The 19,117-nt window shown below is 39.9% G+C and overlaps 1 protein-coding gene across 4 annotated transcripts in view; it reads right to left on the bottom strand.

Moving 5' to 3' along the window:
- CTCF (CCCTC-binding factor) overlaps nucleotides 1-19,117 on the bottom strand; it is a 49,649-nt gene that overhangs the window by 12,319 nt on the left and 18,213 nt on the right. For 3 of the 4 annotated variants that reach the window (XR_011436893.1, XM_023638657.2, XM_023638658.2), the window contains exons 3-6: nucleotides 7,081-7,870; nucleotides 6,563-6,733; nucleotides 3,554-3,687; nucleotides 514-634 (exon numbers count right to left, since the gene is read on the bottom strand). Coding sequence is in view for 3 of the 4 variants with exons in the window: in XM_023638657.2 (XP_023494425.2) it covers nucleotides 514-634; nucleotides 3,554-3,687; nucleotides 6,563-6,733; nucleotides 7,081-7,861 (1,207 nt within the window). In the remaining variant the exon portion in view is untranslated. The remainder of the gene's footprint in view (nucleotides 1-513; nucleotides 635-3,553; nucleotides 3,688-6,562; nucleotides 6,734-7,080; nucleotides 7,871-19,117) is intronic. The other variant, XM_023638659.2, reaches the window with a different exon arrangement.

Genomic DNA, 19,117 nt, shown 5'->3' with positions numbered 1-19,117 from the left:
TGGCAGGTATGCTATGCTGCAGAGAATTTACAGGTATTACTTAGGAAGGCTGAGGCTCAAGCCCACTGCTTGGCTCATGCCAATCTTCAGAGATGGCAAACAAGCCCTGATCTGATGCCACCACCTCTGCTCTGCCCTGCCCAGCTTCGCCATGGAGTCCTTTCACATTGGAAAAAGCAGTTCCTACAGCAATGCTTACTTCCGGGGGAGAGTAGATGGGATGACAGGAGGACCTACCAGTTTTTCTTTTTAGGACAAGACAGTACTTAGGAAAACTGAACAAGTTGGGTTAATCTACTCAGACTTCTTCTAACAGTACAAACTGTCTATTCTCCAACGTATATTCAGAACAATGAATTCAGAAGATATGCCAGAGAAGCATTTGTCAATTATATACTACTTTCATTCTAGTTTCCATTCAGGTAAGCAATAGGGCTCGTGGTGGTTCACAGGGTCCCATGGGATCCACTGAAAAGGAGCTCATTAATACAAGAAGGAGGCGAGAAGTCCTACCTGAATGGGTTCTCATGTGCCTTTTCAGCTTGTATGTGTCCCTGCTGGCATAACTGCACAAGCTGCACTGGAACGGACGCTCTCCAGTATGAGAGCGAATGTGACGTTTTAATTTGCTGACCTGAAACACGAAAGCAACCCAATAGCATACTTTGTTGACACAGAATGTAACGTGAGTGCTGTGGGTTAAGCACAAAAGCTTGTTTTTGGGCACTGAAGTTCAGAATACAGAAAAAGTCCGAAAGATAATATTTCTCCTCTTTGTTATTTATAATCTTTGTTTCTTAAATCCATAACATAATCCAAAGGAAGAGGGTAAATGAATAGGAGAATAGATAAGTCAATATTGGTCATTATTAATAACTGTCTAAGTTGGTTAATACTATTCCCTCTACTCCTATAAATGTTTAAAGTTTTCCATAACAGTTTTTAAATAATCTATGCTTACTTATAGGTCAATTTTATTCCAAATTTTGAATCTGAGTTAATAAGCACCTATTTTAATTCATCTTCCTATCATTAGCACTTCCCAGACTGGCCAGGCTTCACAAGGGCCTCTCATTTACCTTCCTCACTAATGACTATGTTTTTTGTATCCTGCTGCGTACCTTTCCAACAAAATGGTGACTTTCTAACTCGATGTTAAGAAATGCTTTGAATACGCACTACTGTTTGATTTGAAAAATTATTTATTTTTTTTTTTGAGGAAGATTAGCCCTGAGCTAACTACTGCCAATCCTCCTCTTTTTGCTGAGGAAGACTGGCCCTGAGCTAACATCCATGCCTATCTTCCTCTACTGTATACGTGGGACGCCTGCCACAGCATGGCTTTTGCCAAGCGGTGCCATGTCTGCACCTGGGATCCAAACCTGTGAACCCCGGGCCGCCAAGAAGTGGAATGTGCACACTTAACCACTGCACCACAGGGCCGGCCCTGAAAATTTTTTTTTTTTTTTTAAAGATTTTATTTTTTCCTTTTTCTCCCCAAAGCCCCCTGGTACGTAGTTGTAATATTCTTCGCTGTGGGTCCTTCTAGTTGTGGCATGTGGGACGCTGCCTCAGCGTGGTTTGATGAGCAGTGCCATGTCCACGCCCAGGATTCGAACCAACGAAACACTGGGCTGCCTGCAGCAGAGCGCGCGAACTTAACCACTTGGCCATGGGGCCAGCCCCTGAAAATTTCTTTTAAAGTTCCAATTTTAACAATAAGAAAACCCTCCTGTACTTATGAGTGCTACACAGCAAGTTTTCACACACTGTAATGGTTAAACAATGGTGTCAGCAGCATTACTAATTCTCTTTGCAAGATTCGCCTACTTATCATACATTAAATTCCTATATGCACTTATATATGAAATTCTGTTCCAATGAGCTACTTATTCTTGCTCCGATATCACGCTGTCTTCATTTACTAAGGAGTTTCACCACATCAACTGCACAAACCCCTCATTCTTGTCTCAAATTTTTCTTAGTCATTCATGTTTACTCTTCCAGTTGAAATTTACAATCAACGTGTAATGTCTCTTCATTTATTCATGTCCTTTGGAAAAGTTTGTCAAGTTTTCTTCACACCATCAAATGTTTGTTGTTGTTCAGTTTATCCCTAAGTCATTTTATTGCTATTAGAATTTGAATCTGTTTCCTACCATTGATAGTGTTAAGTAAGTTACTGATTTCTGTGTACCTATTTTATCTAATCACCCAACTAAACTTAGCTTACAGCTCAAAGTTCTTTAGCTGATTCTCTTGGATTTTCCATGTAAACAAATAAGTCAGCAAGAAACAAGTTTCCTTTTTCCAATTAAAATTCATTTCTTACTTTATTTTATTAGCTAGGATTTCCAAGACAACGTTGAAAACAGTAAGAATGGAATCTTGTTTTGCTCCCCCTAATTTTTTTTCCTTTTCTTTTTGTTCTTCTCCCCAAAGCGCCCCATACATAGTTGTGTATTCTAGGTGTAGGTCCTTCTAGTTGAGCTATGTGGAATGCTGCCTCAGCATGGCCTGACGAGCAGTGCTAGGTCTGTGCCCAGGACCCGAACTGGCAAAACCCTGGGCCACCAAAGCGGAGTGCTCGAACTTAACCACTCGGCCATGGGGCTGGCCCCCTTGTACCAAATTTTAATGGGAATACTTGCAATGTTTCAGAGTTAATTAGGATAGGTTTACTAGAGGTTTCTAGTATATTCTCGTTCTAGTAAAGACATTTTCTTTTACTCTTTTTTTTGAGGAAGATTAGCCCTGAGCTAACTACTGCTAATCCTCCTCTTTTTGCTGAGGAAGACTGGCCCTGAGCTAACATTCATGCCCATCTTCCTCTACTTTATACATGGGATGCCTACCACAGCATGGCTTTTGCCAAGTGGTGCCATGTCCACACCTGGGATCCGAACCGGTGAACCCTGGGCCGCCGAGAAGCAGAACGTGCGCACTTAACCACTGTGCCAGCGGGCCGGCCCCTCTTTCACTCTTGCTAGGACTTTAAGCAGTAATGATACTGAATTTTATAGTTTTTCAGTAATCTAAGAATGATCATAAAGTTTTTCTTTAATCTCTCAATGCAGTACACACCAATAATTTCCTAATGTTGAACTATCCTTGCATTTTAGATACTCTATTTAGTAATCGCTTATCTTTTAAAATATTTTACTAAATATAGTTTAGTAACTTTATTTAGAATTTTTGCTTCTCTATGAGAATAACATAGTTTTCTTTTTGATAGTATCCTTATCCCGTTTTGGTAACAGGGTAGCCTCAAATAACAAAGGTGATAAATCTCCCATTTTAAAATGCTCTGGGTACAGCTATTTCTTTCTTTCAAGTTTGGTAGAACCTCCCTATAACAACATGTAGAAATGGTTCCCTTTTTTTAATGAGTAAATCTTTCACACTCAATATTTTTGGTGGTGGGGAGGACTAGGAGTGTTACTCTAGTAAGATTTTCTATCTCATCTTAAGTTATTAGCCTTGGTAGTTTATATCCTCATACTGGAATCATGGTCTTCTTAAGAGAGAAACCAACAAGGAGCTGAACACTTACTTCTACGCTGGCATAATCGCACATGGAACACTTAAATGGCTTCTCATGGGTGTGTTTGTAACGACGATGCCGCACCAACTCTCCACTAGTCACAAAGGCCATGTCGCAGTCTGGGCACTTGTGAGGACGAGTACCTAGAGAAAAGAGGGTACAACAGGAAGACAAGATCAAGGGCACAGTCAATGAGTTCAATGTGTGACAGAGAACTGCTGCATGAGGCTGGACCCTAGTCATCTCATCAACCCTGCATTAGTCTGAGTAACTCCAAAAGCTATGAGAGGGCCCAGCTGACTTTACAACACTAACATCAGAATATCAGAAAAATGGGCCAAACACTTAGTTTCTCTTAATTACTTATTTGAGTCTGCTGCCTTTGAATACAAAATTCTTTTTATCCCTATTTTGTGAATATTCTGGTTGCTATGGATTAACAGTTAGTAGAAACATCATTCTGTTTCAACTCTTGATAAAAAATGAAGAACATCTTTTAAACCTTAATGTTTTATCAAGTACAGGTCACAGAATTAATAGTCATTTGACTTGAGATCCTTTTGCACATCAAATCTTACTGTATTACAACTATATATATGGGGCCATTGGCCCATCCAGATTCTGACACTTTGTCTTTTTTTAAAAATACAAATATGATAGCTTGTTTTCAAAGTACAGAAACAAGTACAAGGTTACAAAGTAAAGCTTTTTACTGACTTAAACAACACTTTCAAACATCCATGTCTACTATGCTCTGATCTGAATGTCAATTCATGGCATAAACATTTTTATGAACTAATAATATATTCTCCACATTTCTTGTTGTTTTTCTTTCACTGAAAGAATCTTACTGTTTTTAATATGTCTTCACATAGTAGCCCCATAACAGAACTGACTACTTTAGTGGAGCTTCTCCAGTCACTTTATAGTCTGAATACTACATTGAAAATATCATCCCCAGGTAATAACGACAATAAGGAAATAAAGCTGACAGCAGAACACAGTGCTGTTTTCATACACTATTACTCAGAAACTAGGGACTGTCTGTAATTGTGGCCTCAGGGAAAGGGTGACAGCAAGGTAATCCCAAACACCAAAACCAAAGGAATGCTACCTCTGAGAAGGGAATTAGGAAGAGTCACAATATAATCAATGGGACCAGCCACCTGCAGAGATGATTCCCCCAGAGACTGAGAGAACCTTGGAGAGGGAAATATGATTGGAGTATGACAGCAACTAAGAAATTCCAAGGAATGTTCATTTGCTCAGTTTGCTTCTTTAGTACCACCGAGGATGGAGGAGTGAAGGAGAGTTCTTATCTGTGAAAAAGGCATAGTCTGGTGGTAGAGATAGGTAAGTAAAACAATGAACAAGAGAAGGAAAGCAGCATCCATTTCTGTTAGGACAAGGTAAGCTGAAAACCAAGAATTTCCAATGTTTACCTAGTACTATCTAGGGGAGAGAAAGAGGCCTGCCTCTGGTAGACATACTCATGGCAATTAAGAAAGAAGTAGACACTGCTGTGGGACAGGATTGCACCACATGACCGCCTATGTCCCTCTGCTCAAGGTTCATGCTGAACAAGTCACCTTTCAATTGCTACAGCATTTCAACATAGGCAAGGGTGCCCCCTAGAATGCAATACAACTGGATCTAGAAAATAAAAAGGTGTTTTCCTCACCATAAACTGATTTTCTGATACGCACCTGACCCTTGAGGGTGTGGTCAGCATGACTTATACCTGCCAAATCAGCTCTAAGTAACTGAACAGACTGAACTTATTTTCAAAGCTGAGAACTAGACCATGACATACACTGCCCACGTCAAGGCACTCCCATCTTGGGAAGTCCTTTGATAGGGCTAACTGCTTTTATCTAGTCATATGCCCCTTTCATAGTACCTTCAAACAACTAAATAAAATATATCATCAAGTGTCTGAGTAGAGACTAGGGAGATGGTGAAAAGTGACTAAGGCGCATTAGTAAGAATATACTAAAGCACAGCATACTGCTTAAAGGTCAACCCCCGCTTGATCATGCTCATTGGACAACCAGCATATCAAATCAAAAACGAAAGTCATCTTATAAAATGAGTTGGAGAATCTGGATAGAGGAAAGCTATTCTGCATGAGGAACTGGGTGAGAGAAGCTTCTATTAGCACTTGCAGTCAAGTGCCAACACTGAGAGTGCAAAGAGCCCAGGAGAGAGCCTAAAGAAAGCTCCAGTGCACAGTCTCTCTACTTCAGTGACCCCTTGGACCTGACCACAGTCAAGATGAAGCTAATATTAGAATATTAAAGTATGTATGGAGTGTGAATAATTAAATGTTTGAAAACTGCTAAAATGGTACCTTAAACTTTCCATTCTGAGATTACAAATTACTTATTTTCCTTGAGGCGAAACAACCAGAAACCATGGTTTTTACAAAGGTAGCATTTCACTTCTATTTCTTTATTTCTTTTTGCTGAGGAAGATTCGCCCTGAACTAACATTTGTGCCAATCTTCCTCTATTTTTTAGTATGTGGGCCGCGAGCACAGCATGGCCACTAACAGAGCAGTGTAGGTCCGCGTCCAGGAACTGAACCTGGACCACTAAAGCAGAGTGCGCCGAACTTAACCATTAGGCCACCAGGGCTGACCCTTCACTTCTGCTTCTAATGTTCTTTCTCATAGTGCCTAGCAATTGTTGCCTGGGAATTTTGTGGGTCATTTTTCGTCGTTGCTAAAATCTCAGCACCACAATGGTGATGTCTTCAGGAAGTATTATAGATTAACTGCCATAGATAATCTTTTTCTGGATCATCATCCTTACATAATCATTTTCCATAAAATTTTCTTTACATTTGCTTATAACTAAGTCCATGTGTTTACGATAAATCAAGATTACAAAAAGGGCACGATAAAAAAGAATAAAAATCTTCCTTCTTTAACTTCCCACTGGAACCAGCTTGGATGATACTTAAAACCCAAGCTACAATCTTTGCTATGCTGTAGCCCCCAACATTCTTATCCAGCACCTGTGTGTGTGTTAAGGTGATTCCTCAGGAGGGTGACTGTTCTGAATGCCCTGCCACAAAGATGGCACTTGTGTGGTCTCTCATCAGTGTGACTTTTCATGTGACGATCCAAATTTGAACGCCGTGGACACGTGTAACTGCAAAGCTCACACTGGAATGTCTTCTTTACACCTATATGCAAAATAAAACACTTACTTGTTGCAGGGTTTTAAAGTGTTAAGATTAATCTTAATCTTAAATTTGTACAAATATATTTCATTAGCCTTTTATAACTAAACTTAACCTAAGTCATATTAAGTCATAATTATCTCATGCCACTTATAGATTTACTTCTTTCTCTTCAGGGCTTAAAAAGTACTCAATCTGGAAAAACCTCTTTCAGACTGGCTAAAAAGACTGGAACCCACATCCTGATCTTTTTAAAAAATCCATTTAATATAAAATAACCTGCATATGCACTGTTATATACTTTATCCCAGAGAGGTTTTATGAGATTATAATGAATAAACTCATTTTACCTTTCTTTTTAATTTTTGTTGGTTTTGGAGGCTTCATGTTACCAACCACTTTCTCTGCATTAACCTCTGACAGCAGACCCTCCTGCTGCTCTTCCTCAAAATCATAGACAGACACATCCACATCTTTGCCCTCCTCTGTGTAACGCAGTTTGCTTTTTTTGGTTTTCTTTGTTTTTTTGGCTGGTGGCTGATAGTCTGGGTCTTTTTGCCAACTAGGATCTTCCTGAGGCGGAAGTTCCCCTTGTTCTAGTGTCTCCACCTCTCCATTGGCCCCCACTTTCACCACCTGAAACCCTTCAGGCAAAGGTAAGGTGTGACATATCATGGGTTCGCTTTCTGCAAGGCCCTCTTTAGATACTTCATTCTCATAAGCCCCCTGAAGTTCTTCTACCGATGTGGTAGCAACAGGTACAGTCACAGGAACGGGTACTTGAACAAGCTGAAGCTCTCCTATGTTTATGGGCTGTTCCTCCATATTTACAACCTGCAAGGTTATGATCTGGGTATCGTCCACAGCAGCCTCTGCTTCTGGAGCGACTGTACCCTCCATTACTTCAGTCTTCATCTGAAGAAGGGTAGGATCCAGCTGTTCCATCATTACCATCTGTACACTGCTATTGACATCCTGGACCACCTCACCCCCATCACTCTGGTTCTGGGGTAGGTGGCATGCGTCCTCTTCCTGGCCCCCTTCCCGGCGTCTCTGGTAAGTCTTTCTCTCCTTTCCTTTAATGAAAGTTTCAGACTCCTCCACAATGGCTTCAACCGCCTCACCTTCCATTTCCCCTTCCTTTATTAAGGGAGAACACAGATTGTTATTTTAAATAAAGTTTGTCTAAATGAAAATATATAAAATACATTTTAAAATAAAAAAGATTCCTGATGAATAAATAAGGTATCAACAGTTGTTAATATTATAAAAAGACAAAACAGATACTATGTGCCTCCTGACAGAAGAACAAAACGCCACCTATGAAGCAGTCTTGTCAAACAAAACAAAAAAATTGGAAACTAATCAAGTCTTTAGATCCAACTACCAATTAATAGGAAATGGTGACAGAGGATGTTAAATTACACTATAGGGATGAAATCAGTGAAATCCAGACTGAAGGAATCTCTGCAGGATTAACTACCCAGTTTCTTCTGCAAAAAAATCACCAGGAGAAAATATGGGAAAGATAGAGGGAGAACCTACAGATCAGCAGTTCTCAACCTGGTGTGACTTTGCCTCCAGGGGACATCTGGCAAGGCCTGGAGACATTTTTTGGTTGTCACTACCGGGGTGGGTGTGCTACCAGCATCTAGTGGATAGAGGCCAGAGATGTTACTAAACATCTTGCTATGCACAGATCAGTCCTCCACCACAAAAAGTTATTGGGCCCCAAATGTCAACAGTACTGAGGTTGAGAATCTCTGATATAGATAAAAGACTTAAGAGATGCAGCAATTGATCACACTATATGGATCTTTGGATCCTGATTCAAACCAATAAATGGTTAAAAAAAAATAGGATACGAAACAATTAGACTCAACTTTGACTGATATTTAACATTAAAGAATTATTAACAAAACTAGTTTAAAGCTTATACATTTCCTATACCTCTTTATAAAAACACTGGCAGAAGGCCTTGCTGTTTTTAGCTAAATTCTACTTTAGAAAACATGCACCGTCATGTTTTTTCACTCTGTTTTTTGGATTCAGAATAAGAACTTGAATCCAGACTCCAAAGGCCCTGCTTGTAACTACCACACACCACCACCTCCTGTGTCATTCTACTTGACATTCATGTATCTCTCTCTCCTCTATGAGACCCTGAGTTCCTTGAGGATTGGGACCATGTTTAACAAGCAGTTTTTACACTTTAGCACATTGCCCAGGTTGGTAAGGACTCAATAAATGCTAACTGAATATATAATAGAAAACAGAGGGGCCAGCCTGGTAGTGCAGTGGTTAAGCTCGCACATTCCTCTTCGGCGGCCCGGGGTTCACCAGTTCAGATCCTGGGTGCAGACCTACGCACCACGTGTCAAGCCATGCTGTGGCAGGCATCCCACATTCAAAAAGTAGAGGAAGGGGGCTGGCCCGGTGGTGCAGCGGTTAAGTGCACACGTTCTGCTTCGGCAGCCCGGGGTTCGCTGGTTTGGATCCCGGGTGCAGACATGGCACTGCTTGACAAGCCATGCTATGGTAGGCATCCCACATACAAAGCAGAGAAAGAAAGGCACGAATGTTAGCTCAGGGCCAGCTTTCCTCAGCAAAAAGAGGATTGGTGGCAGATGTTAGCTCAGGGGTAATCTTCCTCAAAAAAAAAAAAAAGAAAAGAAAAGTAGGGGAAGATGGGTATGGATGTTAGTTCAGGGCCAGTCTTCCTCAGCAAAGAGAGGAAGATTGGCAGCAGATGTTAGCTCAGGGCTAATCTTCCTCAAAAAAAAAAAAAAAAAAAGGAAAAAAAAATCAGTCAATTCATATTTCTGGCTCTTAAGTCTTGTGAGTACTGAGAGTATCTGGATATCTAAGAGTAAAATGGGTCTGAACAATTATCTAGTTCATAGCAATAATCTGACCTAACAAAACCCATAAACATATACAAGGTTAATTCAAAATTAAATTTTAAGGTGTTTTGTATTCTTGCCCTAGTCTCAAACAAAGTTTTTACTATTTCTATTAGAGGCACGTTTCTCCAATTCTCTGTCTAGGCACCTTAACACTGTATCCATTTTAGCAGCTTTAGATAAACCTCCTTAAGCCAGGACCACCTGCAAGGCAGTACAAAGACTATACGGAGATGGGCCAGGCCTGGTCTTGCATTCTAGGAGTTACCGTCTAACATAAGGGACAGAATAGGTACAAGAGTTAAAGGCAAAAGTAGGTAGGTTTGGAGAACCCTACCTAACTACATGTGAAATCAAGATTCTTCATAAATGTGGAATCTGAATGGAACCCTGAAACATAGGCAGGACATTCAAAGGCAGAGTGATATGTGTGTATATTCTGAAGGGGAAGGGGGTTGGATCCTTTTGTAGAACAAATACATGAGGGAACTGGTTATGAGAAAGAATAAAAAAGTTGGCTTAAAGCAAAGGACAGAGGAAAGGGTAGAAAGAGATAGGAGAAAGATGTGTTGGTTGTGGCCATAGTTTGGATGGTCTTGAATGACAATATATGAAGACCATACTCATATGGTTGGCAATGGAAAACGACATGATTTCTGGGTGGGGGAAGTTAAGATTTAATCATTTCACAAAAAATAGTGCTTAATTTCCTCAACAAAGTGTGTGTCTATTTTTGCAAAAGGGAGAGATGCACGATACATATAACACCCCTCCCTCTGGCTTTCAAGGCCCCTCAGTATCTGACCCCAGATAACCTATTCAGATTTATGACTTGTTGCTCTTTAGACATCGCTTTTCTCTGAATGTGTCTGCTGATAAAATAACCACACTATTTTGCACTTAAGCTTTTCACAAAATGATCCATTTCCCGAGCTGGCTTACGAAAGCTCTTTAAGAGCAAAAGCTAGGCCTGAAGCAACCTATGTTTTTGGACCGATTCAGCAAACCCTATTATCTGCATGGAACAAAACCAAAGCTGATGAAAAATCTTGTGGGTTGCTGGGCTATCAGTCTGATTTGTTCTGCTATTATCTACTTTCATTAGTCCCTTGTTCTCAACAACCAAGAGAAATGTACTACACTGCTCAGTGCAAAGGCCTCTTACTAGCTCTTCCATTAACAGTGGGGACAAACATAACAAAATGTTATTGCAGAAGGAGAGGGTCAAGGGACATCTGTAGAGTGCTTTATAATTTGCCTATAAATAAAAAATGTCTCAGCATCAATGTGCGATTTTTTTTTTTGAGAAAGATTAGCCCTGAGCTAACTGCTGCCAATCCTCCTCTTTTTGCTGAGGAAGACTGGCCCTGAGCTAACATCTGTGCCCATCTTCCTCCATTTTTTTATGTGGGATGCCTACCACAGCATGGCTTGCGGAGCGGTGCCATGTCCACACCTGGGATCCGAACTGGTGAACCTCGGGCCGGTGAAGTGGAACGTGCAAACTTAACCACTGCACCACCTGGCCGGCCCCTGTGCGAGCATTTTTATTACAAGATCTCATTTATATTTCTGATAGTAAAAGACTACTTTAAGCATGATCCTAACTATAATTACTTTTATATAATCAATATTGTTCAGATGGATTATTCTTGGGATAGGAATGTTCTATACTAGCACTATCCAACAGAAATATAATGGAAGCAACAAATGTGAGCCACATACATATAATTTTAAATTTTCTAGTAGCCATATTTTAGAAGTACAAAGAAACAGGTGAAATTAATTTTAGTAATCTGTTTTATTTAACCCAATATGTCCAAAAGATTAACATTTCAAGATGCAACCCAATATAAAAAACTGAGGTATTTTATATTTTCATAAGGCTTTGAAGTCTGGTATATATTTTACACTTGCAGTATACCTAAATTTGAACTAGTCACACTGTAAATTTTCAACAGCCACATGTGGCTAGAAGCTACTGTATTTGTCAGCACTGCTTTATACCTTGTTTATTCAAAGTATGGTCCCAGGACCAGCAGAATTGGCATAACCTTGGAACTTGTTACAAACACAGAACTTCAAGCTCCACCCTTGACCCAGAGAATCAGAATTTGCAACTTAATAGATGCCCATGTGGTTTCATATATTAAAATTTGAGAAGTACTACTTTATACCACTAATCTTCATACATTTTTTTTAAAAGAAAGTTTTCCAGGACATGAAGATCCACCTCCCCCCCCAAATTAGTACCCCAGCAAAGATGATGACAGTTCCAAATGGTGGAGTTAGGGAACAGAGAAAAAGCCCATGCACCTTGATGACATTCTTGGGAAAAGTATCCAAGAACAAAGAACAAAAATTCACAAGCTGTAAACTCTAATGCTGGCCCTGCCAGAGAATCACTACATAATCCCAGGCTATTTAGGTATCCTCAATAACAAAACTGGTAGAAGAAAAACATTTAATCTCTGAGCTCTATGGGGGTTGGTAGCACACAATTTGAAGAACACAGAAAAATCCATCTTGTCTCTGCCATGAATTTGAGAAATTAAAATGCTAGAAATTGCTTGTAAGTAACCAAGTCCAACCTAAAAGAGGTCATGGAATTATAAAACAGGTAGAAAAAGAATCAGTACAAAGGAGTACAAACTGAAACCAACTGCGTTGCCAGGGAGTTGAGAGGACTGAGTATTCTCTCACTGTGAAAAAACACATGGTGTAAGGTCCATGAACATCAGCACAGACTCACACTCTTAAAAGCAGTAGCTTCTATTTTTACAGAAAAACATCAGACACAAAGTAGCAAGTCACCAGCCTCTCCCATATACTGCTTAGAAAGCTCAGTACATCCCCTCAAGCAGTGGATCCTTCTACCTAACTTCCTCCAGGAGAAGGGAGTCTCTTCTCTGAATCAGTAATTAAGATAAAAGGCCGGACCAGGTCTCTCTCCCCACTCCCTGGGGACTGTGCTCTCCTAGGTGTGTCACACTGTCTCCTCTGTTCCTCTATGGACTCAGCTTGGCCTCCTGCTTCCACTCAGTTTTTTCTTAATTTGACACACCCACACACCCACACCCACACACACACACACTCACTCTCTCCCTCCCTCCCACTCTCTCTCATTTTCTCTGCCTATCTCCTTGCTTGAGTCAGCCACACTTTCTAGTTTTGTCAAATCTTTTTGTGGCCCAACACCACTAAAAAGGGGTTTACATTTACTTCCAGGACCCATTGTTTTTCAGATTATCAAAGTATATTAGCTTATTTATAGAAATCTGAAAAATGAAGCACACAAAGATTTTTTAAAAGTTGTCTGCAATTCCTATACCTAAGATAAGCACCTAGCACTTTGTTGTTTTCTGTTTTTCCCCCTTATGGACATGATGGACATGCATTTTTTATAAGGATGATATCACATCACACATATAATTGGCATACACTTGTAGATGGCTATGCTCTATCTTAAGAACCTGTCCTTGCTAAAAAAGATTCCACTCCCTCCTTCCAGAAGCACCACTCACCACAAACTACACCAGGCAACCCAAAGGCATTCCCCTCATCCTCAACTTCAGTTTCTGACAGTATGAAACCCATATTTCTCCTTCATTAGCTTCTTTCTCCCTTGGCTCCTGCCTTTCCCAGCTCTCTTCCCTTGTCTCTGAGAGCCCCTTCCCCAGCCCCTCTGAGCACATCAAGGCCCTGTTCTTTTCTCTGTAGCCACTCCTTTCACTAGCCTTTTCACTTTAGCCAGCTCTACACAGAGGTCTCTCAAATCCACATCCGTAACCTCCCAGTTTCACTGCCTAAAGGATATCTACGTAGATGTTTGGCTATCACCTTCAACTCAATGGCACTGGATAAAGAATAAAGAAACCTGAACTCGAGCCCCTAATTTATCACTAACCAACCAAATGAGCTTGGCAAAGCGCATTAGTCCTCTGAGCTGCAGTATCACACATAAAATGGAATTCTGAAGTGCATCCTTCCTGTATTCTCTATAATCTTGGTGAGAAAACGAAGCTTAGGAATTTTTTTAAAAAAACCATCCAACCAGAAAAAGGAACCCTCATACACTGTTGGTGGGAATGCAAACTGGTGCAGCCACTACGGAAAGCAGTATGGAGATTTTTCAAAAAGTTAAAAATAGAAATACCTTATGACCCAGCCATCCCCCTGCTGGGTATCTATCCTAAGAACCTGAAATCAGCAATTCCAAAGTCCCATGCACCCCTATGTTCATCGCAGCATTCTTCACAATAGCCAAGTCATGGAACCAACCTAAGTGCCCAGCAACTGATGACTGGATAAATAAGATATCGTATATATATACAATGGAATACTACTCAGCCATAAAAAAGGACAAAGTCGTCCCATTCACAACAACATGGATCGACCTTGAGGGTATTACGTTGAGTGAAATAAGCCAGACAGAGAAAGACGAACTCTGTATGACTCCACTCATAGGTGGTAGTTAACATACAGATAAAGAGAACAGATCGGTGGTTATCAGGGGCAAGCGGGGGTGAGGGGAGGGCACTAGGGGTGAAGTGGTGTACCTAGAACATGACTAATAATGATGTATAATTGTAATTTCACAAGGTTGTTAACTATGATAATCTTAATAAAAAAAAAAAAAAATCATCCAACCAACTTCTGGGTAGAGAGAGGCCTGGAGAAGCTTCCCTCAGACTGAGACAAGGTGATCCTGGCACATGGGGGTGAGGAAGCTGGAAGAGAGGAAAACTGGTACCTTAGCATCTCCCTGCCCCTGCTGACTAGTTGACTGGGAGGATGCAGAGGCCTAGCCTCTAACACAAAGGCCCCTGAGGCCGGCCCATGGTCCTACACCAACAGCCTGGTCTGCTTCCTTGGGGAGCCTGCTGGATCAGCCCTCCTGCTCTTGCCTCAGCCCTCCTGCTCTCGCCTCAGCCCCTTCTCTGCCAGCTCTATGTTGCTCAAATCTTTTCCATCTTAAAATTCCCCTTAACAATTTAGCATCTGCCATCTCTGTATTTCCTCCATGCTCAACCCCAAACTAGCTGTCTCTACTCCTTTCTTTCTTTCATGTCTCGGTTCAACAGTCTGGTTTCTGTTCCCCAATATTCTATTGAACTGCTCTGAGACCAGCAATGGCCCTTAATTGGTAAATCCAAAGCAGACTTTTCTGTCCTTATCTGACTTGACCTCTCTGTGGAATTCAGCATTCTATTCTAGGCTTTATCCCAGAATTATGCCAGACCATCAGAAAGCTGGGTATACTTGGGTCACATGGCTTTATCCCCTACAGAACTGCTTTCACCAAGTTTTGTTTTGGCATTATGCCCTTGGCTTACACTAAAGGCTACGTGGGAGAAATTTCATTTGGAGTTACATGACTAGAAAAGCTTTTCTTCAACTAAGAATCTTTCTCATTGTGAGACTTACGTAACAGGGTCATGTTACCACTTTTTTAGTTGGCCACACCTTGAGCAATTATTTTCCTTTTAAACTAAGTAATAACTTTCTATTCTAATTTGTATCTTCTGAGGTTTTAACTTTCTATTATTTATTATTAGATTTTTTTTGTTCTTCAAATTCTTTGTAGAACAAAATGAGCTATAAATAAACTTGAAATTGTAGATACATATACATTCAATAAACAGAAAATACAAAAAAATATATAGAAATATAGAAAGTTACACTTTTTTTTTGAGGAAGATTAGCCCTGAGCTAACTACTTCCAATTCTCCTCTTTTTGCTGAGGAAGACTGGCCCTGAGCTAACACCTGTGCCCATCTTTCTCTACTTTATACGTGGGACACCTACCACAGCATGGCTTTTGCCAAATGGTCCCACGTCCACACCCGGGATCCGAACTGGCAAAACCCGGGCCGCCAAGAAGAGGAACGTGCAAACTTAACCGCTGTGCCACCAGGCTGGCCCCCAAGTTACATCTTTCTTAACAAGCATATCAAAATAAAAATAACCTCAGCTCAAAATGTACAGATCTGAAGATTACAAAACTCTTCCAGCAGGCATAAAAGACCTCACTAAATAGGGACACCACCATCTACACCCATGATCAAAGGCCACACATTGTAAAGATGTTAAATCTTTCTACTTTATATAAAGTAATTTTCAAAATCTGTCTGAAAAATAAGCAAGATATTGAGGACAGCAATAAAATTTCTGAAAAATGAAGGTAACCGCCTGTTTCCAAATATTAACATATTATAAAATGTAGTGTAGTACTGTCACTATCACAGTCAATTTAAAACACAAGAGAAAATCCAGAAACAACCTTTAGCATATAAAAAACCTGTCATTTTAGATTAGTGGGGAAAAGAGGATTATTTCATAAAAGGTGCCAAAAACTGTAACTATTTGGAAAACACTGAGTTATATCTTTAATCTACCTGGAATATACTCTGTTGTCATGTGAGATAAAGAGACATTAACCACCAAACCAAACGAAACAAAAAAAACCTTGAAAAAAGATATGTGAATAGCCATCTGATCTCAGAATGAGGAAGGCTTTGTGTTTAGATGCATAAATAACAGGGGAAATCAGAGGAAATTATTAAAATTTTGACCACCTTAAAGTAAAAAATAAATAATTCTTACATATAACAAAAACTTGAACAAAATTAAAAAGAAAATGGTCAACAAGAAAAAAGTATTTGCAGCATATATCACAAAGGATTAACATCCTTATTATATAAGTAATTGTAAAATTTATAAGAAAAAGATAAACACCAAAGACAAAGCTGGGCAAAGGGTACAAATAGATAACTCAAAGAAATACAAATGGCAGATAAGAAAAAATATCGCGGAGGCCGGCCCCGTGGCCAAGTGGTTGAGTGGTTAAGTTGCGCGCTCTGCTTTGGTGACCCAGGGTTTTGCTGGTTTGAATTCTGGGCACGGACATGGCACTGCTTGTCAAGCCATGCTGAGGGGGCATCCCACATGCCACAACTAGAAGGACCCACAACTAAAAATACACAACTATGTACGGGGGCGGGGGGGGGAGCTTTGGGAGAACAAGGAAAAATAAAATCTTTTAAAAGAAAAGAAAAGAAATCGAATCTCCTTAACACCAAAAGAAATGCAAATTAAAATTACGTGATAGCATTTTACCTCTATCAAACTGCTAAGGCTATTTAAAAGGAAAATCCCCAATGTTTGTCATGGTGCAATAAAATCAGCAAGGTAACGGGTGATATGAATTGAGAATTTTTTAAATATTCAAATTGTGATCCAATTATTTCAGACTTTATGCCCAGAAATAATCAGAGATGAATACCAAGATTATAAGGACATTACTAATCAAAGTGAGTAATTAAAGCAACCTAAAGTACAACCACAGAGGAATAGTTAAACCTTGCAAATAACGATATACACACAAAACAGAATTATTAAGCAGACATTAAAACTCATATTTTGGGGCCAGCCCTGTGGTGTAGTGGTTAAGTTTGGCGCATTCTGCTTAAGTGACCTGGGCTCACGGGTTTAGATCCTGGGCATGGACCTACACCATTCGTCAGCCATGTTGTGGTGGCGACCAACTATAAAGCAGAGGAAGACTGGCAACAGATGTTAACCCAGGGCTAATCTTCCTCAGCCAAAAAAAAAAAAAAAAAAAGTGATAATTTGAGGAAAATGCTCATTCCATATTAAAAAGAAAAAAAGCAGGAGAAGCAGAATGGAATAGTCATTAAGAGCTAAGGCTCTCCAGCTTGAGATGAGCATGCCAACTCTGGTTCTTCTACTTACTAGCTATGTGACCTGGAGTGAGACAGGCTACCCTTCTGTGACTCAGTTTCCTTTTCTACAAACCAGGGATAATAACAGCATCCACTTCACAGGCTACCATAAAGATTAAATAAAAGCAATGCATGCAAAGAGCCTAGCTACTGTGCTCCTCTGTATCCTTATAGGCACCCCAGCAGGCAACGAACACATGATAGCTGAACAAATATATGACCTTTCAATTTCCTAGAATTCTGTTCACAAGCCTTAAATTTCCCTCCCAAAAATGACTACTCTGATAAACTACTGAATTTCTGTAGGATGAAGGTAGCAATCAGTTGACAGAACCTGGTGCCTGACCAAATCCACGATGAAAGAGAAAAAGAGCCAAAAAGGAACAGAACAGCCTCCCAAGCTATTCTCTTACTAGTCTGACCAACATATTGCTGCCAGACTGAATCTTGCTGAAATGAAGCACAAAAACTCATGATGGTTGAGGCTTATGGAATCAATTCCAAACTCCTCAGCTTCACTCTCAGAGCTCTGTACAATTTGTTCCCATCCTTTCTACCCCCAACCTCACCTCTGGGGCATCTTCCACACAAGTGCCTACTGTCTTGTCCCCTCTCGGCTTAAATCATCCCCTACATCAAAGTCTTCTCAATCTTGACCAGTGCAGACTGACTTCAAGTTTGTCTGTTTTGTTTTCACTGTAGTATACTATTCTATATCTGTCTTTTCCCCAAACAGACTATTAGCTTGTTAAGGGCAAGAATCATGCCTTTCACTTTAGTATTCTCTAATGAATTCATGTATCCAATGAACATAAAACAGTAGACACTCAATATTGGCATCATTGTTATATGAAACATGTATAAATGGTTCCCACACATGACAAGAGCAGAAAGCAAACATGGAAAAACAAAACACTGTTTGTATGCTAAGTGGAAGCTTTAACTATATGAATTTATTTCCTTTATTGCTATGTTTGTGTCATTTCTTAAACAGAGAAAAATAAAAAGTCCTAACACCATTACAGGTTAGATTAAAAAAACCCTGCCACGTAAATATAAAAGCTAGCTGTGAATACACTAATTTCTGAAGACATTAAGACTTAATAGTTTATCACCTGATTATATGGCTGTATAGCAAATGTGCCAGGTATTTCCCAAAGGAAAATAACCAAAATAACCTTTTATACTCACCATTGCAGAGTTTAGTCATTTGGGAAGATTGGTTATTATAAAACATACACATACTAAGAATAATACATGTGTACCGAGAATAAGACAGCAGAGAAGGACAATTTCCAGGAGACTTTTATAAATAAAACCACCACAACCTTTTGTTTAATATACTACCGTCCTTTACAAGGGACAACTGACTACTAAAAGCCCCAGTTCACTTCCTGGAGCAGATCAGAACACCGTCTGCACTGTTAGCAAGAAAGAGCAGTCCCAAGTCCCCATGAACTTCCATAAGCCACGGCAATTTCGAAACAGTCTAACATGAAGGTCACCTAACAACTTATCTTCAGACTCCTCAAAACAAACAGTCAGATATCATTAGAAGGTAGAGAAGAGAGAAGATACCTCGTATCTTTCTCTTTTCCAGATATTTAAATGAGAAGAATGTTTTTACCCAGGAGACTAAAAAACCTAGTCCAGTATTCTGACTGTAGGGAACACTACATGCCCTTGTGACAAGGGAAAGAAAGAAATTAAAAATAAGTAGTCAGTTTCTCCTTAGAATG

This window comes from Equus caballus, chromosome 3 (genome assembly GCF_041296265.1).
Source record: "Equus caballus isolate H_3958 breed thoroughbred chromosome 3, TB-T2T, whole genome shotgun sequence".
In the NCBI taxonomy this organism is placed as follows: domain Eukaryota; kingdom Metazoa; phylum Chordata; class Mammalia; order Perissodactyla; family Equidae; genus Equus; species Equus caballus.
Note: the sequence above shows the minus strand (reverse complement) of the source record. Positions and strands in the feature narration are given on the sequence as shown.